Genomic DNA, 20,871 nt, shown 5'->3' with positions numbered 1-20,871 from the left:
TATTGAACAAAATTACTCTTCATAAAGGTATCCGTGTAATGTAAGATAAATATGGAATTATATCTAAAAACAAACGGTGGTGGTTTTCTTTTCTGAGAGTTCAAACAAGTAAATAAGATTTTCATCCTTGATTATCGGAATGAAAAAAGATAAATGAATAACACAGTGAGCCTAAGATAAATGAATGAGAAAATAAAAAAAAAATCTGAGGAGATATTAGTCACTGTTGGATTGCCACACAGTCAATAATTAAAATTATAAATAATCGAAAAAATTAGCTAAAATCTTAGTTAAACTATAGTGACTAATGAGTGAAGTTTCACCAAAAGTTCAATGTATCCCCTGTATAATATTACAAGCTCTCTGAAGAGATACGACTTTGCGGTAAAAATGGCACTCGATACCCAATATTTTTCACTAGGCTTGATTCAAAACGGCCATAAAAGTAAATATTATTTACGCGTAAATTGGAAAAAAAAAAAAAAAAAAAAAAAACTGATTGCAGATGATCGGCCTCGTCAGCGGCTACTGGAACACCAGCTCCAACGCGAGCGGAATGGAGCCAGCGGCAGTACAAGCTGCAAGCTCCAGCTGCCTCTTCGCCAACTACCCACCTTGGCTGCTCTACCTGGCGGCGGTCTGTTGCTTCATCTTCACCCTCGTCGGCATCCCCGGCAACATAATAACCCTGGCGGCGCTGTTTCCTCGCGCCAAAAAGGTTTGGAGTCCATATAAATGCATACCTTCGTATTACGCGTTACCGGGTAAAGAGATTTTTTTTTTTTTTTTTTTTTTTTTTTTTTTTTTTTCGTGCCGCCAGAGATAAAAGCGCTTACACCTCTCGCCCCGTTTATTTGGACGCTCTGCCCGTGTCTGGCGAACGAACGCAGAGGAAAAGGAAAAACAAATCCCACCGCGATGACGTCTCTTTCTCTCTATAATGTTATTACGAAAAAAATCTCGTACGTTGACGTTAGTGTACATAGGTTATCGAGAGTGGCGGTGACTTTGTTTTACTTGATTGGCACGACTCCTCGTTCACAATCTCCGGCTTTTCTCCGTCGGCATTGTGTTCCTTTGGTTATTGTACCCGGTATTTTTACCGAAACAAGTTGAGATTTTTTTTTTTTTTTTCTATACCATCGTGATTTCCGCACTTGCGAAATGAGAGTATCAACGAGCCAATGGGAAAAAGAAGAACCGGTTGGTTGTCGTCCCAATGTTGACTGCTGTATTATATGTATATGTATATAAAATGTATGTGTACGTATAGGGTGTGACGGGCGCGGCGCGAGTTCTCTTGGTCAAACAAGCCGTCCGTGTATCCAACGCTTTATTTTTACCCTCTTCCGCGCTTTGGCTATATATATATATATATATATATATATATGTATGTACTCTTTTACGCGGCTTCTTAGTCCGATGAAAGTGTTACCCGTCGCGCCGGTGCAACTGTTGATGGCTACTCGGTCGCGCGTTTTTACGTTCAACTCGGCGATTACTTTTGCAGCTGCGATGACTCACCGCGGAGTACCGGATATATATATGGGAAGTAATTGTCGACTGGGTAATAAATTAACGAGAAAACAATATTGGATACTGCAGTGTGTGGGAGTGTATGTATGTACCTTTTGGTTTTTTTTTTCGTTGTGTACACGTGCGTATGTACATACACAACAGAAACTGATCTATTGTACGACACATCCACAGAGTCAACAATTCCCTTTTGATGCATGTAGATATTATATCTACGCTATACTGTGTCGGCAAAAGGGGCAAAGTGGGCTTTGTTTGTACCGCACGCGTATAATCGAACTCATTTGAGAGCACCTCCTTTTCATCGGGTTCTCGCGTAATCTTTTTCTTTTCTCGTACCGTAAAATTTTTGTTACGTGAAATAAAAAAAAATTGATTATTCGAGGGATGATTTATTACATACTCCGACGAACAATTGTTCGCTTTGGAGAACAACATTTCCCATATAGAGTACTCCAAATGTCTGAGAAATACAATCTGCGCGAGAAAACTTAAAAACGCTCCGCGAAAACTGTTAAACCCCAACGTGCTTTGTTAAAGAGGCGCGCGTTTAATGGGCTCTCGAATTAAACCAGACCCAAGCTGCGCCTGTCGTTTATTGCCGATACGTCACGTACTTCAATCGGCAACGTATTCCTATATATTCAATCGTATCATTCTTTGATCTTACGTGGAGAAATTCCAAATTTATCCGCGCACAATTTGTTGGTGTGGAATTATAAATTGAATACTTTGTTTTTCGAGAAGACATTGTAGTTTACGCTTGGAAAATTCAATGGTTTAACAAATTACAAAGAGTTCCGGGGGGGGGGGGGGGGAAAGAAGAAAAACGTCACGTGTAACGACTTTTTCCCGTGAAATTATGTCAGAGGAAATTAATACGTGTATTACTTACATATAATATATCTTACCATTGGAAATGGATGACTTATGCGGGTTTATATATAAACGCAGTGAGCCTTACCACCCTATAAAAGTAGATACGTATTATGTGTGCTGGGCAATTGGAGCCTAAAGTATACCATAGTATATACTCACTGATATCGATCATAAACGTACGTATAATATTGATGCGGTTAAATGTGGGGAGACAACGAAGATTAGGGCATATTGTTACACAGAAAGAAGTTTTCTCTTCCTTTCCTCTTTAATCCTCCACGTGTGGTAGCGGGTATCATGCACATCATACCCAATAGAAGATGGGCGCCTTCGAAGATGTGGGATAGGTATGGATACACGTTTTTAGTTTCATCTTCCTCATTTCGATTGTCAAAAAATGACAATGTCTTTTATTCATTTTTTCCAACTTTCAGTTTTGGAAACAAATCTTCTCGCCTCGACTACACCTTCACACAAACTCGAGTAACACATGTTTTATTATTACTTGTGCGTGCGTAGGTACAGTTGTCAATGTACAACGGTATATTCGTATACAAGAACATGTATGGTTATTTTATTACCAGAAAATTTTTGATGTTTCTTAATAGATACAGTGGCTCACTATTCAACAGCTAAACACTGGGATCTAGGTATCACCATGTGTGCCAATAATTTTTCCTCGTTCAAAACAACCTTTGCCTGGTTATCCGCATAGATGTAACAATATTGATATTATTTACATAAAAGTTGCCAATTAACATTATTGTGGCCATGATTGTTAACATTAAGTTTTCTTACGTGATCGTTCACTTACTTTTTGAGATCAGTGATTTTTTCCGACTTTCCGAGGGAGCATGGTCGCGCACACACAGAGGAAGGGGCAACTAAAAACTTTGGTATCGAGAAAAGTTTCGCGAGAAATGAGAAAAACACGACTGTTTGACGTACCTGTACCCACATACTGCCCGAGCAATCAAAGTAAGCGGAAGGAGCTAAAACAAGATCAATATATCATTCCCATCAAATACATATACGTATACCGTAGTATCTCGGGGACGAATTTTAACGAATACCTCTGCCGTTGGGAATTTTAATATTACGTGCAGTGTTTCGGCATTTAAACTACGTTAACTTTGTTTCCGAAGAAACAGAAATAATGGAACCGTCCTCGCGTCGCATGACTCATTTTACGCTAGAGAGTTCTTCTGTGAGTTGATATAATACTCCAAGCTGCAAGGTAAACGAGTGTCATCCGTTGCACGTAATATATATACTTTTGCGCTGCTTTACGTAGCTTCTATACACTGTTCAAATTTGAAAAATCATGTTTAAAAGTTAAACAGGCTGCACACGGTTTGTGTAAGTTACATTTGGAACACGTGTATTGTGAAAACAACGCAAATCTTGGGTATCTCGGCCCTTTAATAACACTATATTCTCGTACGCTAATTTTGTGCATTTATTAATATTATTCTAAGTGTAGAAATAAACAAAACCTATGTTATTTTGACGTTAAATAAATGTAATTTTCTTATTTTTCGGTCTCACGTGCGATCGCATCTCACACCCGCATTCAGAGCCGATAGCCCAACATGTGGGGTATACGTGCCCGCCCATCAAGACTTTATATGTGCGCGCAGCTCCCGGAATCGAGCGCGCGACGCGTCGTAAACCAGATGAAAAATCCCACTCTCGTATCCTGTATCCTCACCCAACGAGAAATTCCCTCCCTAATGCATCGGCCTGCATCCTTGTCCCACCCCGATTTTACTGCCACGTGGGGAGGCTTCGTTGGGAATTTAACAAGAGAGTAGCTCGCCCCGGCAATTCCAAGCCAACATTTTTATACCGAGCGCATCTGCTGGGGGTGTGATACGAGGAAACAAAAAAATATCTCGTTTTACACCTCCCGCAAATACAAGTGGCGTTTCGGTGGAAAAGGGTGTGAAAAAAAAAGTACGGGGTAAGCATTTAGAGAGGCTCCGTTCGATTGACGTCCATACGAGAAAATTGAGGTGTCAATAAATCGATGAGGCGACACTTTTACGCGTCTGTTCGATGCTCCCCTTTCATCGCACCTTTTTTTCATATATTAGCTTCATTTTTCCAAGGTGTGTATTTTATATTTGCACGCGTTCTATAGTGTTTTATTTTCACAAAATCGGCCAAAAAATGCAACTTGATTGTACATGCAGGGTAATTGTTGAAATAATAATGTATCGAACAAACAGCTCAGAAATGCGACTACGGTGTTCATCATGAACTTGTCCGTGTCGGATCTGATGAGCTGCAGCTTCAATCTTCCACTGGCAACCTCGTTGTTTCTCCACTCCCGTTGGGTGCACGGGCCGGTTCTTTGCAGCACCCACGTACTGATGCGCTACGGTTTGGTAGCCGTCAGTCTTTTCTCCGTACTGGCCATCACGATCATGCGACTAGTGATGATGGAGGGACTCTACAAGTGAGCTATACACATTTTCATTTTACACATCAATGATACTTAATATCACCACGTGTAATATATATTGTCGCGCAGATTGTACAAGCGCAAGCACCTGGCCATAATGGTGCTGTCGACGTGGATCGGTGGCTTCGGGCCCCTGGTACCCGTGTGGTTCGGTCGACTGGGCCAATTCGGCCTCGATCCCGAGTACTGCTCCTGCTCCATCCTCGCCGACTCGAACGGCCGCAACCCCAAAGTTTTCTTATTCGTCCTCGCCTTCGCCGCCCCCTGCACCTCCATCGTCGTCTGCTACGCCCGCATCTACTGCATCGTCCGCAAAACCACGCGGGAGCTCCGGGACCACCGCAACATCCAAATACAGGTTAGTTTTTCACACATTGACCCGATTGTTACTTTCTCGATTCATTGTCACACCCCCCCGCAGGCAATCGGCAAGAGCTGCTCGACGAGGCTCGCGGAGGACTCGGCCATCGGCTCGATGACTCACGCGACACCCAGTGAGAACAGTTCGCATCACCAGGTGCCCGAGTTGAGGCTACTACCCGCGCCGGATCCAGCGGTTGAGTGGTCCAGTATCGTTGGAACAAGCCCCGAACGGAGCCGTTGTTTTCTGAGCCTACCGGGTGGTGGGACCGGCAGCATGTGGACTCCAGACGAGCCAGGTAGTTCCGAGGACGGAGGGAGCTCGAGGTCGAGTTCGCCCTCGGGGGTTCGCCGGCAGTTGCCGGCCGGTGGTGCTTTCTTCTGCACTAAGCAGCAGACGACGACGCCTCGTGGCAGCGAGGCTGGCTGTAGTAGGAAGATGATGACGGACAAGGACCGGAAGCTGCTACGTATGATCCTCGTGATATTCGTGTCGTTTGTCGTCTGCTATTTGCCGATAACCGTCACCAAGATATTCAAGGGGACGCTCGACTGGCGGGGCTTCGACGTAGCTGGTTACCTGCTTATTTATCTGACAACTTGCATCAACCCGGTCATTTACGTGGTCATGAGCTCCGAGTACAGGAGCGCCTACAAGAACGTACTTTTCTGTCGCGGTGAATCGCCGGCGGCCGGTGCTCAGGCTCGTCGATGAGAGATTTTCCCCCTATATCACGTACATAATGCCTATTTAACTTTTACGCTCACCGACTTCTTTGCACGCGATTTGCACCTATGTATGTGTAAGGGACCATTTTATTCAAGCACAAGAGAGAAGGACGACGATTTTATTGTTCGTTATCATTTGAGTTTGTACATATATAGATAGTATTAGAATGTAAAAGCACCAAGAAAAACAATTTGTACTTATTTCGTTAGAAAATTTGTATTTGTTTATAATGTTTGTCATCCTTATGAAATACATGTTATCAAATGAGTGTAATTTTTCATTAAATATCGTAATTATATTATACACGTACGTATATAATTGCATTTAATAAATAACATTGAATGGTACTATATGAATATCACATGAAGTACTAAAAATATGAGAAATAAATTATGATATCTCTTATTGGGTTTACTGTTACAATATTATGCCACAAGAAATGTGTCATTAAATGGAGTGAGTGCATATTCACTTAATAATTAACATGTATATAAATAAGATAATAATAGACAAACTTAATCGCATAATTTATGGCATTTATGGACCCTTAATATATGACATTTTATGGTATTTTAGCTAAATCTTACACTAATTTATCATGGACAGTTAGAGTTTGTATGAAAAAATACTAATTTAACGTAAATATATTAAAAGTTCACAATAACTCACTTATCACAAATCTTATTTTACCGCAATACAGTTAAGTTGAGTGAAATGGGATAAAAAATAACAAATAAACATAAGAAAATTTTAACATTAATTGATAATTGGTGGCAATTGCGCTGGTTGTAATCTGGGAAAATTTGGTGGCAGGGTCTTGTCCACGACATCGGGTTTTTCGTTTTCGGCAATAGGTTGAGGGACTTTTTGGATCTCCGTGCTCTTTCTCATTTTCATTGCCCTGTAGTACAAAATTCCAGAGTAAACGGAAAATCCTATTCCACCGATCATAGCCAGGTAGTACGTGATTCTGGAAAAAAGTACCATTATTTTATTTTATCATTTGACGTGTATATATAAAATCTCTTGGCTCACTTGGCTAACAGGAGAAGCATCAGAGCCATTTTAATGACCCTGACGAGGGAATTCGGCAAATTGAGGGTGTTTTCGATCCACAATAAGGGCAACAGAGCCTCGGGCATGTTCTTCATCAGCTTGAACTTTTCCACTTTGGTCAACAGCATATTTATCTGAACTCGAGTGTTGGCGTGAATGGGAACTCCGGAGTTGGGCTCGAGGTCGACGTGGAGCATGTGCTTATCCTGGAAAAGGAACAAAAAAATAATGAAAAAATAAAAAAATATTGATTTGATTGGTTACAAGAAGTGAAAAACCTTTTCAGCTTTGAGCCCATCGACTAAGGTCAGATAGTGGGGATCGGCAAGGTAAAAGTGAGGGTTCGATATGATTATGGGTAGTTTTGCGCACTTGTACGCATCGAAAACTCCAGGCTTGAGGCATTCGTCCGGATTGTGACAGAAGCACTTGTCGTGGGGGTTGCTCTCCGGGTCTACTCCCAAGCTCGAAGTATAGCTAAAAGTCTTCACACCTATATGTATAGTAATCGAACGATGTGATCGGTATGGCATTTTTCGCTGAGTAAGCTTATTTTAAAGTAATCTGATCAAGCTTAAGGATTTGTGCAATATACGCAAGAGAAATAATTCTTATGTTGAAATTTTTTTTCTTTTTTGATTTACCACTCTAATGCTCCAGTATTGAATTATAAAAACTTGTGGTTTCGTACAAACGTAACTGTTGACAAGTTTGTTGTTTTTAAAAATTCTTTATGATACACCCCTATCTCGAAAAGCTGAAGCATTTAATTAATCAAGTTTTTTCTTTTGATTGGAAAAAATGTTTCCTTTTGTGCTACTACGTGGATTTTTTTGTCATCAACAGATTTTAACAATTTACTCTAGAGATTATTAAAAAAAAAATCAACGTAAACTCTACGACGAAATACAGTAAGATTTGTTTACCGGAATACTTGCTACTTCCGAGCCAGCTGAGTTGCAAATTCCTGCAAATAGGCTCGACGAATATGCCTCCGTATGGTTTGTTTTTCTTTAAAAAGGGACGGAATATCGAGCCATCGGTCCCATTCAGAAGATCGCAAACGGGGTCGTTCCACGTCGAAATATTCGGTACACCTTTGAATTCGGTCACTTGGCCGAGTTTCATTAATTTCTTGCTGCCCCGGTTAACCCGAATCGTCGACTTGGAGCTGGTCCCGTTCGACTGCCATCATCGAATTGATTCGAGCAATTATTTTACGCTACTACGTCGCATTGGGGGTAATGACTTTTCAGCACTTTCCATAATTACTAGTCGTGGAAATTTGTACGCTCGCGACAAAAAAATGGCACTTTCGTCAAAGCTACAAACTTTTTTGGTCACAAGTAGACAGAAAATGAAACAACTTTCCCGAGCAAACTTTTTTTTTCTTTAGAGTTTCGCTGTGTACAAAATGTTTTCCAACATGATTCAAACTTTGTCGATTTGAAAAACATCAGGTTGTGACATGAAATTAAAGCTACCCCAATTAGGTCTAAAATAAGTGCCTAAAAAAAGGCGTAATCCAAAAATGCATCATCACTCACCGATCCGAACAGGGACATGAGGTACACATCCTCGGCTATCTTGATCATTTTCAAGTCCGTGTACTGGTCTCTTACCTCGGAGCAAATGGCAGCACCCGCGAAATCTTTGACCGTGCAATTTATGACGAACCCGTCGAACAGCACTTCTTTGACCTTGGCCCTGATAAAAATGCTGCTCGGCTTTTTAAATATGCTGTCGACTCCCTTTCCTTCCGCGAAATCAGTCGTATTAGTCTTATACCGAATAAAACAAAAAAAGCATTGCAATGCAACAAATAATTCACGCTAAAAACACCTATAATGGGCACTGCGGAGGGTTTGTCTATCAGCAGGGAATTCACCAAACCGAGGATGAAGTAATTGGGAACCACGACCTCTTCTTCCCCTGTGAGTCCTTTGCTTTTTTCGGCGTTAAAGTGGTACGTGTACTTGTTCGTATAGGATACAGTGTCGTCCTCGTCGTGGTCCACTTGGTTGGATTTTTCTTGATACTGGCTGGAAAAATTTGTCAACGCCATTACCTCGAAACACTCCAACGATCGTCAAATTAACGTCTTTTATGCCTAATTAAATTATTCCTCTCGATGACTGTATATTATACGGATAATATGAATGATACACAATGCCGATAAGTATAGCTTACTCATAAACGAAAGGTCCGATTTCTTGAAGTATTGGTTTCGCTCCGCCAGCGATATCTTCGGGATTCGTGATGTTGAACACATAAAAACTATTGTCGAACGTGAACGGGTACGCGCTCCATATGTCCCTCATAAACTTTCCCGGTCTCAATTCGGTTTGCTACAACATTCATATGCTCAATGACAATATTACCTGTATATATAATACGCTTTTTTTTTGCTTTGCTTGTATACTCTCTAAATTTGTAATAGTAAAGATTTTTCTGCTTTTTGTCGAACTTGGCCTGCAACTAATTACATTACTGAAACTTCAACCAGTAGAAATGGTGATTATTGACTGTTTCCCAGTGAAAATCCGCTATTTCTACGAGTTATAAGTACGCAACTAGAAAATAGTGAAATTCAAAATAAAAAAAATTTTTTCTCAACACATTGCATATTTATATACTCGTAACTATTTCAAATTTAAAGCGTATACCTATACATATTCCGTTATGCAATAACGAAACGATAATGTATACGTGTACCTGTTTTGTTCGAAACTTCATTATCGGCGGTAACATTAAGAATTTAAATATCATGCTGTACAAAAACAGGGAGACACCCGCAATACCGAATCTTCTCGTGCGGCCCATAACTGTGATTTATACAGTTAATATTTGGTATTATCATACAGTCTTTAAAATGAAGAAATAATTGCGCAATTTGTACCTTCGGGTGCACAATTATTGTGATGCCCCCAGTAACACTTGCTCACCCAACGACAACGACACCCACCGCAACGTATGCCAATCGGAGACTAAACTCCGATACGGTATTTACGGTACTTAGAGCCTATACGATCGAGTACGCCCGCGCACTAATATTTAATACCACTAGAATGGAACTTGCTTGTGGGCTTGTTGTGTATATACGTGCGCGAAAAGTGCCATTCAAAAATGTGTGTGCATAAGAAAGCTTGACCCTGTCACGTCCGATCGATTCAGCCCTGGAAATTCCAGTCGAAAGCTCGCGAATGCTTCATTTATAATAATTGCGAGGCTTGAGGTAACATATCTTTAATGTATCAAATCTTGCGAATAATTGACAGCGCGTGATTTACCATATTTCACCAAGAGCTCATAAATACATATATATATGCCATTGGCAATTTTTCTTATAAATTATTTGCATGTATTACATACACATGTATAGTTTTCAATTGTTCGTCTTGCTCACTTCCGATTTGGCGCGTGGTCTTTATCGTGACGCCGTACTTACACAATGTGCTGGATCATCGCGATAAATAATACTGTCATCGATGCTATACCGAATGACTCGGCGCATCGCCGACATCTCTGACAATTACACCGAGCATCGGATGATACGTATAGAAAAATAAGAGATTCAAAAACAACAGTGTACCCAATAGGATTTTTCGGTTTTTCGTTTATTCCAACGTTTCGCGGAGACGTTACACAGAAAATTTATTTGCATTCGAGGACAAGACAATAGACGAGACATGAAAAAAAAAAAAAAAAAAAAGATCAAGTACGCGGTTGTTGCAGCGTGCTCATGGTGATGGGCGATTTTTTGTTGCCACCGCTCGGTGGATTACTGTTGGCCGAGCGCACCTCTTTTTTCGAGACCAGATCGCTACCTCCGGTGCTCGTGGTCAAGTACAGGTACATCGAGCCAATGGACAGGACGAACCCGAAGATGATCGTGAGATACTTGAAGCTCCTGGTTTTGGCAAGAAAAGAGAGAGATTGCATACCACACAAGTACCAACCACTCGAAAAGGTGGAGGGTGAAAAAAAAAAGGCTTACGTCGCTAGGGATAGGACGCGGTGGGCCATTGTAAGGTCCTCCATCAGAAAGTCGGGCGTCTCGAATCCCTCCTCGAGCCAAAAGAGCGGCAACAGGGTGTCGGTCACGTTGCTCGTCAGTCGGAACTTGTCCTGCCTGGCGAGCATCATGTTGAACTGCACCTTGGCGCTGAACACCACGGGCGTCCCGGTCAGCGGATCGATGTCCACGTACATCGCGTGTTTATCCTAAATATCGGGGTTTTTCATGTAGTTTACCTCTACGGAGCGATGAGAAAGAGAAGAAACAAAAATGATACAGTGAACCTCTTTGGGCTCGAGTCCCGAGAGCGAGTCCAGGTAGTAGGGATCGGCGAGGTAAAAGTGCGGGTTGGACGCGATAATGGGAACCTTGAGGCACTTGAACATGTCGAGGACTCCCTTCCTCATGCACTTGAACGGGTCCTCGCAGAAGCACTTGTGCTCCCGCACGTGTTCCCCGTCCACGCCGACGTCCGTAGTGTACCGCAGCGCGTCCAATCCTGTAAACACGAGTTACCGATTATTTATACCTATGTATGTACTATCGACTGATTTTACCCTGGTGGGAGTACCGTAGAACTGAGTTTTCGAGTGGAACCGGTAGCGCAGCGATCGGCACATGGACGGTACGAACACGTCGAGGGGCTCCGCGCCGTCCTCGTCGAAGAACGGATGGAAGATCGAGCCGTCGGTTCCCTCGATCTTGTCGCACTGCGACACCCCCCACACTGACATGTTGGCCCTGCCGTTGAGCCCCACGACCTTGCCAACGTCCTCGATCCTCCGCACGCCCCGAGCCACCCGCATCCTATCACTGCTGTCCGAGCCGTTTTCCTACACAAATAATCGGTCATGTGAAAGATCGGCGCTGTAAAACACAGTGTACTCGACTTACCGATCCCCAGATCGAGAATAGGTACTCGGTGTCGCCGACCTTGGCCATGTTGAAGTCCTTGTAGCTCGCCTGGACCTCCCTGCACACGGTCGAGCCGGCAAAGTCCGTCGCGTTGCAGTTGATGGCCAACCCATCGAACAGCAAATCCCTGGCTTTGACCCTCACGAACAGGCTCTCCGGATTGCCGAATATACTGTCGACTGCCTTACCTTTCGAGCACAATACACCGGGTTGTAATAATGTAAGGGGCAATTGTACTTTTGTTCCGGTTGATGGTGGGTTATTTTCGCTCACTCAGTATCGACATAGCGTTGGGCATGATCCGCAGGACAAAGTTCATGGAGGAGAGGACAAAGATGTTGGGGACCACGAGCTCCTCCTCGCCCGTCAGGCCCTCGCTCTTTGCCGCGTTGAAAAAGTACGTGTGCCGCTGGTCGAACGTTATCGTGTCGTCCGTCTCGTTGTCGAGTTGATTCGTGTTCTCGTGCACCATACTGCAAGATATAATTTTTTTTTTTTTTTTTTCACAAGAAATAAAGGTGTTTCGCTGCAGTTGTTACGTCTATAACCCACTCGTAGGCGAAGGGGCCGATTTCCCGGAGTGCCGGTTTGGCTCCTCTCATCACGGCGTCGGGGTTCGTCACGTTGAACACGTAAAACTTGGCGGTGAGGAAAAACGGCGGCTTGTCCCAGATGAACCGCCTGAGTTTCCCCTTTTCCAGCGAGACTCTCTGAAAAGGGTGTTTTTCTTTTTTTCTCATATATAATTATACTAACGAGCAAAGGGTTTTTTTTCTCGAGGTGACCACAAGCACTTACCGCTCCGATCTGCCGGTTCAGCATGTTCGGGAAGAGCGCGTAAAACAAGAGCCCGAGAACGAGGGTGGAAGCACCGGCGATGCCGATTTTTCGAATACTTGACAGTTTCATTTTTTTTTTTTTTTTTGTATCGACGACTTGGACGATGCAGGGGAGTGTGTATTTTTTAGTTCCGCGCGAGAGACGCGTAAGAGCACATGGATGGATTTTGGCGGCTGTAATGGATTATTTGCGTGTATAAATGAGGTGACGTACGATAATTGCTTTGACCGGGAAAAGCAGAGGTATAGCTGTGGCTCAAACAATTAGGTATACCTAAGTTTTGCTTTACTCGATGATGATTACGACACCAGATACAAGTATATATAATATATAGATTAATGACCGTGCGAGCTCTATAAAGCCTTTTCAACTATTTACAATATGGCCCCTCGTGTAGGTATACTCACGTCACACTTGTTGTATTATTGTTACGATCGAGAGCTATAGAGTCTAAAGTATCGATTTTGAAAAAGATGTGAATTCCTGCACGGTACGTTTGGCGTGTATACGTTGCCTGGCCAAGTGTTCGCCAGTGACTGGACTCGGGATGTAAGAAAATTAGATGTCCCCATTGGTGCATGAACCAACAATCACCTCCGAATGTGCATACGCAAGCTTCTTAAACACACTCATTACGTGAGCTTATCCGTTGAACGTGGGCACTTTTCGTCGCGACTTACTCGCATAAATTTTTTTTTTTTTTTTTTTCCAAAAATCTACATATTTATGTATAAGCAACACCTGTAATTTTTGTGGGTTTAAAGATGTACATTACAGTAGCGCATCACGCATATAATTGACCATTTCACCAGCTCTATGAAAATGGAACTTTTACAATTCCGTCACACAGATTCAACTCACTTACAGACGTGACAGGGTGTGTAATTGTCCTGCGTTATTGCGATGAAAAATATTTCGACAAAAATGGTGCATTTTTAAAGAAAAAAATAAACTTTTCAAAATTATTTGTTTAAAAGGTCCATAAAATATTTGTTCTTGGATCCATTTACACTTACCTGCGATTCATTGACATTTCATTCTTAAATTATCGGCTAACCAATTAACAAATCGAGCTAATAGAAATTTTCACAAACAGTGGAGTTGAATTTTCAATTCGTAAGACTGCATGATCCAAAAGCGTCTCGTCATGCGTGATATTTTAAAAGCACACACGAGTCATAATTTTTCCAGTCTCGATGGTTTTTCCTTCCCGGTAAATAAATCGTAGCCGTGATGATGCAAGTCGCATGAATTTCCAAGTAAAGGCGGATATAAGCGAAAAAAAAAAAAAAAAAAAGAAAAAGAAGGAAAAAATTAAACTTCCCTCGACCTTTGTTCCCCAAGCTTAAGTGGCGATGCATAACTTATGACCCTTGGCTGACGAGGGGGGTGGAGTATTTGTCACCTCAGCCGCGGCCACACCAGAGCTACGTAACCTTCGACCCCTTTGTTTATTTTTCAACCAGCGCTAATTACGGACACCTCGGCTCTTTCTCTCCTCGAGCACATAGGCACGTACACTTATCAAGGTCTCGGGTAAATATGTTTTGACGATACCCATCACGTAAGCATACATTTTTATTGGAACAAAAGGACGACGAGGAAGGGTCTTTCGGGCACGAAAAGGAATAAGCCGTTCATCCACGCGCAATCAGTCAATGTTTAATCGGTAAGAAAAAATAAATACAATCAAAAAGATATACGATGATTTTCAAGGTATGTATCTTGGTGGTAAGTATAGGCCAGCGAGGAGTGTGTGATTCTACTTCCAGCCACGCGTCAGTAGAGAATGGTAGAGGGTGCGGACGGGTATGTAAATGGGTTTCGGCACGGGTACGTATCTGTTGACCGGTAAGACAACGGGTACGTGCACGGGATAGTGTACGGGCCGATCGACGAGCACGTGCTTGGTTATGGTCTGAACCACGGGAGGTGGCACTGGCGCGGGAAAGGCTGGTACCGCTGCGGGTACCGGCACTGGTGCCGGAAGGGCTGGTACCGCCGCTGGGACCGGCAGTGCGGGCAGTGGAGCGGGTAGCAACCCGAAACCAGCTGGAACTGAAAAGTAAAAGTTTTTTTTTTTTTTTTATCTCCTCGACCCAGCCTTTTATTGTGCAGGTATCAATAATAATGTTCAATGGTATTATTACAACCGATCCCAGTCGATTTTTTTTCATCTTTTAGTGTTCATGGGCTTTGTGTGTTATTTGATAGTTAGCATGTATAATACGTATTTTAGAAAAAGTTTAACAGAAAATTTTTTTATTTTCAATTTACGAAGCTAAAGTACGAGATGAAAGAAAATCGGTACTACGAGTTTATCTGACTACCAAGTCACACCACGTAATTTAAATATTTGCTTCAACGATTTAATCCTTGTGTTGTATATACTTTTACGTTTTAAAGATATTTTGAGTGACATTTATTTTCTGCCGGACAATAATTATTGATTTTCTTAGATAATTTCTCGAAACGAAAACCATCGTTTGTCAATGAAAAAGTACGACGTTGTAGGTACTGGGCAAAAAAAAAAAAAAAAAAAAAACGAAATTCCAAAAAAAAAAGATCCTATAGCTTACGGAAGGGGTGGTGGATGAACGGGGCAGGTCCCACGGGCAGGGGTTGCGTCAAGGGTGCCGACTCCTGGGGGACGAACTCGGGCTCGGCGGGTACCGGCTGGGGCGGGCCGTAGACGAGCTGCGGCGAGGTCCGCTCCTGGAACCCGTAGCCCAGCTGGAGGAGGCCCCTCGTGTCCTGTCGCCTCGCTATTTTACTCGGATGCCCTTGGCTCGGGCCCTGATGCTTGATCACCTCGGAATTGCCACTCGAGGCCGCCTGCTGGCTCTGGGCCACCAGTAGCACCAACAGCAACAAACTCACCGACAGCCGCCACAGTACCTGCAAAGATCGGCAACGAATGTTGGGTTACGCCTTGCTCCAGCCACTTGGGAACTTACACTTGGACTTTGAGAGACACTGGGGTGTGCACTTTTTTTGTTTTTTTGTTTTTTTTTTCCATGCAAATAATATGTACATATATGACGTGTGTGTATGTTATACCGGTAAGAGCTCCATGATCGCGATCGATGAATGGCCGGTAGAACGAAAATCACGATTGTCCGAGGCTCTTGGCTCCGGAAAAGTATTTATACCGTGCACAGGGGGGGACCTAATGGACAAGCGAAGACGACTCGTCAATACTGATGAAGTACCGATTCTACTTTCGCTCTCTCTCTACACCGATATACATGTACCTGCTTACATTGGCACACTGACAAGCTTCTCGCACCCTATTATCATATTAGATGCTTATCGTCCGTATTTCCTCCTCCTATACATGTATATATACATTACGTGCAAATGCATCCAGCACCCTATAGTTCTCGGGCTTCCTAATGAATTTCTAATTGCTCAATTCACGCCGTGCGTGTCCATAATATTTTATGCGTATTTTATGGCACGTTTGTCGTATACACCCCGCGAAAAGTAAAAAAAAAAATTAAAATAATCTGATATACATACGTATTCATTGTTTAAATTATTTTTTCTACTTCTTACGACTAGAGTTGATAAATTTTCCTCGTTTTAATTTTTCATTTGGGCAATAAATCAACCATGAAGTGGTTATCGCAAATAGTATATAGCTAATCAGAAGCACATATATATATGGTTTTTTTTTATATTAGAGTGCTCTACGTCTGGCTCCTTTGAGGTGGCTCGGTCGGCTAGGTCGTGGATTTTGGGACGCGGGGGTAGACCGTGGTTCGATTCTCGGCTAGTGCGACTTTACCTCTGAGATTTTTCACATGTGCTTTTTCACCACGCAATGCTCCTCGAGGAAGGTTTTAGGCGACCTCCTCGCAGCACAGTTGCCTAATTTCCCCCTACCCCCCTCCCAGTAATGTGAGGCCTCCTATCCCTCTTCCCTTCCTTCTCCAAAGTGCTAAGTGCCCTGTGTAGTAGTGCCCTTTATAGGAGCCGGACGTAAAGCACTATAATATAAAAAAAATATATGTATATGTATATATATACTTACAGTGCACCGGAGCAAATAGTTGGTGGCAAAAGTATCGCGATGAATAATGAATCGCGCGTGCGACTTATACCTACATGTATACGTATGTACGTGCGGCAAACTTGACTTTAGAAAATGAAAGTCGTCCGGAAAACACACTCATACATTATTGTATACCTATATATGTATGTGTACACGTACGGGCACGGAAAGCAATTACCCGGCAACGCAGGAGCTCCATGATATGTATATATATATATATATATATATATACTCTCTGTTGTTCTTTTCCTCCGTATAATATACTTACCTGCGAATTTTATTTTTAAACATCGTTATGTAATTGTGATGTACATGTATGTATACATGTGGATACCGATTTAAATGTTACATGTGCGAAAGAAAAAAAAAAACATTGATACTCCGATGCATTATAATCAGCGATTTTTCGTTGTTAGAGGATAATTAATTTCATGACTACGAGGATTTGTATTTCGTAATCTTTGAGTAAAATGAAGAAAAAAGGGGGGTAAATGAGGTGGGCGCGGACACGTGTATGTATAATTGAAAGTGCGTCGGGCACTGGAATTTCTGGAGCAGCTCTTTTCGGGGCATCTTGGTTTCACCGGAAGTATAAGCAAGCGTCCACCTTGAAATAACAATTAACTTTCGTTGGCCATCATGCACAGGTGCAACTACCCAAACATATATGTATACGGGTGAGATGAGAATATTAGCCGATCCGATTGTTCTTGGTTTTCGCCAATAATTTATGGTTTTCCCTCGAGCTGTATACACACGCGTAACATGGAATGGATTAAATATTAACTGGTGCACGCTGTCGTTGCGTTAGGTCGCGGAAAAAAAAAAGAGATAGGAAGCGAAACGAGGCTCGAGGCGACTTTTGGAGTAAAAGAATGACACCGAGCTAGCCGGGGTACTTCCGCGTGACTCCTCCATCGGAGAGAGTGGCTTTATGGCCAGGGCGAGGTAAGCGCTCCCGTTTATCCGGTCCTGTCGATCGCTTCCGAAGCTCGAGCCCGGAAACTGCGATGGGAAAGGTATACACGCGCGATCGGCTCGTTTGGACCAGGTACCGATCTCGAGCCACCCGAGTATAAAAGTATAAACCACGGCGCGAGAGTACAACAGCCATCAGAGTCGCGCGCAATCGCATCATGTTGGGGAGCCTGGTGAGCGAGCTCTGGCACTTTTCATTGTCTTCCCGGAGACGTTATACCGATACCGATCTTTTTTTTTTTCATATTTTTCGACTTCTCCAGAGTCGAGGGCTTTGGTCATTGATGAGCCGTTACTTGTAAACTCTTACAAGTAAAATCAGTGCGATTAAATTCAAATTGTTTCGCAAACAAGAAAATAAAAATTCACAAATTTCAAGAAAATTGTAACAATAACAATAAAAATAACAAAAAAAAAAAAAAAAACGATGTTTCAGTTGATCCTGGCGCTGGGGTGCAGCCAAGCGCTAGCCGGCGATTCGGAAACATCGATCCAGCAGAAGCGAGGAATACTCAATGACGGCTGGGTGGGCCTGTCCGGGCCTTACGGGGGCTACGGACTCGGACATCCCGTTGCTGCTAGTCTGCCGCTGGACACCGCGGGGTAAACCCTACACTCTGTAGCGCAAAATAAAATTCTTAAAATGTCAAATCAAAAAAATGCTTCACAATTCATAGTCCAAATCGCTCCGTCATGTCGTAATTTTTTTTTTTTCTTTTCGACTCGATGAAGCGATTTCAGCTATTTACATGAGAAAGGACTTGGTGTGTATAATGTACATTTGATACAATTATCGGACCGATGTAGATGTGAAACGATTATCCATCGACTCAATGAATAATCTATATGTACTATGATGTCGCAGGTGGCAGTACGGCAAGGCGAGCGTGGGTCTGCCGATAAAACACGAGACGCACCACGTGAAGACGGTGCCCGTCGTCGTGACCAAGCACGTTGTCGTGGAGAAGCCGGTCGCCGTGCCCGTAGAAAAAGTCATTCCAGTGCCCATTGATAGGCCCATCGCGGTTCCCTACCCCCAGGTAAACAATTGCAGTCTCTTGGGCTCAATTATTCCATACATTTTTTTTTCTTTTCTGAATAAAGGGCATTTTTTTTTTTTTTTTTTTTTTATCCGTCATTATTTAGCATTGTCTATGTTGTACGAAGTGATTGAAAAAAAAAAAAAAATTGATTTAGCATAAACGATTTTGGTAAAAAATTGAAAAAGTATCCGTACTCGATAAGTCTGTCATTGTGTACATTAATTTGGCCACACACTTAAAAGTCAACTAATTGCCTGTTCACGAAAGTTTTTACGGATTTTCCAAACAGATTTGTTCTCCGGCAAAAACGTTGGGATCTCATGACGGTAAACTTCCGCGCCTAGTATTTTTTGTTATCGTAATGCGGATACTTTTACTTGTTTTCGAAACAGTTGTTGTTTAATGGTTTACAATTTATATTACATTATGTAATTTAAAAAAAAAAATACAGTATAGCATGACGTGGGTATATATATTTAAAAAAAAAAAATTAAATTGTTCCGAAATATTTTACAAACTAAATTACATTTTTCAGTAGAGTCGCAAATATGATTACAAAGTAACTAATTACATGAGGTTGATAATTTGAAAAATGAAGTTTTACGTTGATTGCTCTTATCATGAGGATTAAATGTTTTATCGATTTTTATTATATTTTGCCAAGAAAAACTTTTTAAAAGATGCATTTTTTCAAATACTGAATCTTCTGAAAAGAGAATAGAAAGAAAAAATATAAATTAACTATTGTTTTAATTACAGGCGGTACCAATTCACATCCAACACGTACAAACAGTACCAGTACCAATTGCGGTAATGTACCTTACTATGTGTCATAACTTTTTCAAACAATTACCAGGGAATCGAAACATTTTTTTGCGAATCATACAAATTTAAACCCTAAGACTCCTGAATGTGCCTTGTGGTACAATAATGGCCTGTGGCATGATTTTTACTTTTGCCCTAAAAAAATAATTTAAAAAATACAATTTGGTAAAAATTACGGTTTCGCTTTTTCAGTTGAATCACAGCTTAAAATCATTAAGTAAAAATGTTGGTTGGAAAAGTAATCGAAAGCGAAATAAAACAATCTTCAATTAAAAATTGGAAATACTGATAATTGTCAACTCTACGCTTGCATTCTCATTTTTCAGCTAATACATATTCATGAAACTTTATCCTAAGCTGTGCTAAAACTAAAAAAGGCAAACTATGCATAAAAAAAGTAATAAATTTTTTGCTTCTCTATACCGCTAGTCGAGCTAATCGTAGGTGTCACGAATCGCAAAAATGTTTACCGCATTTCCAATATCGATGTGATTACAATTTTCATTTTCATATGAAAAAAAAAAAAAAAAAAGGTGAAGCACCCGGTTGCCATACCGTATCCAGTGCCCATAAAGCAACCGGTACCGGTGTATCTACACCACGGACATCATCATCACGCTCACGCGGGCGCCTACCTTGGACACGGAGGACACTACTCTGGTAAAAAACAATAAAAATTCCCTCCAGTTGGTTCAAGCGAATTTATTATCAATCGATCTTTTTTTAGTATTCTCAGCCGCAGTAAATTAGTTTGACAAATTAACAAAATAAAGTAAACTGACGCGAAATTTATATCGGCTTGCGAACAATCAATCAATTTTAATGGTTGTTTTTTCTGGTAATAAGATTAAATCGAATAAATTTTTTTTAATATACTTTAATCCGTCTTATTTATCAGGGCTTCATGGCTACGGTGTTCATGGACTCCACGGTATTCACGGACTCCACGGCCTCCATGGGCTTCACGGTCTTCACGGTCTTCACGGCCTCCATGGGCTTCACGGTGTTCACGGACTCCACGGTCTCCATGGGCTGCACGGACACGGGCACTATGGTGCTCCCGTGCATTATCACTCACAGCCCAGTGGTTGGAGCAAATCCAAGCGTAGCGAAAACAGCGTCCCCAAAGACGAGGAGAGCGAATGACGCTGGAATTTGTCGTTTCAG

At 41.9% G+C, this 20,871-nt stretch overlaps 4 protein-coding genes across 5 annotated transcripts; 2 read left to right on the top strand and 2 right to left on the bottom strand.

Annotated features, from left to right (window-relative positions):
- Positions 1-505: 505 nt before the first annotated feature.
- LOC106638138 (G protein-coupled receptor moody) lies at positions 506-5,961 on the top strand. The gene is made up of 4 exons (XM_014351190.2): positions 506-718; positions 4,647-4,876; positions 4,952-5,240; positions 5,304-5,961. Exons 1-4 carry the CDS (start codon positions 506-508, stop codon positions 5,955-5,957), a joined length of 1,386 nt encoding a protein of 461 aa, XP_014206676.2. The 3' UTR covers positions 5,958-5,961.
- A 763-nt stretch (positions 5,962-6,724) lies between these two features.
- LOC106638139 (sensory neuron membrane protein 1-like) lies at positions 6,725-9,851 on the bottom strand. The gene is made up of 8 exons (XM_089592106.1): positions 9,744-9,851; positions 9,219-9,376; positions 8,871-9,070; positions 8,576-8,784; positions 7,955-8,213; positions 7,307-7,521; positions 7,008-7,234; positions 6,725-6,942 (listed from the first exon to the last, which is right to left on the bottom strand). Exons 1-8 carry the CDS (start codon positions 9,849-9,851, stop codon positions 6,729-6,731), a joined length of 1,590 nt encoding a protein of 529 aa, XP_089448232.1. The 3' UTR covers positions 6,725-6,728.
- Positions 9,852-10,640: 789 nt separating this feature from the next.
- LOC106638200 (sensory neuron membrane protein 1-like) lies at positions 10,641-13,318 on the bottom strand. Of its 2 annotated transcripts, XM_014351267.2 has the most exons (9): positions 13,075-13,318; positions 12,760-12,974; positions 12,514-12,671; positions 12,235-12,434; positions 11,941-12,149; positions 11,618-11,879; positions 11,331-11,545; positions 11,026-11,252; positions 10,641-10,938 (listed from the first exon to the last, which is right to left on the bottom strand). In XM_014351267.2, the coding sequence occupies exons 2-9, from the start codon at positions 12,868-12,870 to the stop codon at positions 10,743-10,745; spliced, it is 1,578 nt and encodes a 525-aa protein (XP_014206753.2). In that variant the 5' UTR covers positions 12,871-12,974; positions 13,075-13,318; the 3' UTR covers positions 10,641-10,742. The 2 variants fall into 2 exon arrangements, with proteins under 2 accessions (XP_014206753.2, XP_089448115.1); XM_089591989.1 differs by having other exon boundaries at positions 12,760-13,318.
- A 4,676-nt stretch (positions 13,319-17,994) lies between these two features.
- Positions 17,995-20,850, top strand: LOC111644101 (uncharacterized). The gene is made up of 6 exons (XM_089592105.1): positions 17,995-18,009; positions 18,273-18,439; positions 18,702-18,876; positions 19,639-19,689; positions 20,238-20,364; positions 20,603-20,850. The coding sequence occupies exons 1-6, from the start codon at positions 17,995-17,997 to the stop codon at positions 20,848-20,850; spliced, it is 783 nt and encodes a 260-aa protein (XP_089448231.1).
- The last annotated feature ends 21 nt before the right edge of the window (positions 20,851-20,871 follow it).

The sequence above is a fragment of the Copidosoma floridanum genome, unplaced genomic scaffold (assembly GCF_036245765.1).
Source record: "Copidosoma floridanum isolate Cflo_tuat_1 unplaced genomic scaffold, Cflo_Japanese_pri ptg000014l, whole genome shotgun sequence".
NCBI lineage: Eukaryota > Metazoa > Arthropoda > Insecta > Hymenoptera > Encyrtidae > Copidosoma > Copidosoma floridanum.
Note: the sequence above shows the minus strand (reverse complement) of the source record. Positions and strands in the feature narration are given on the sequence as shown.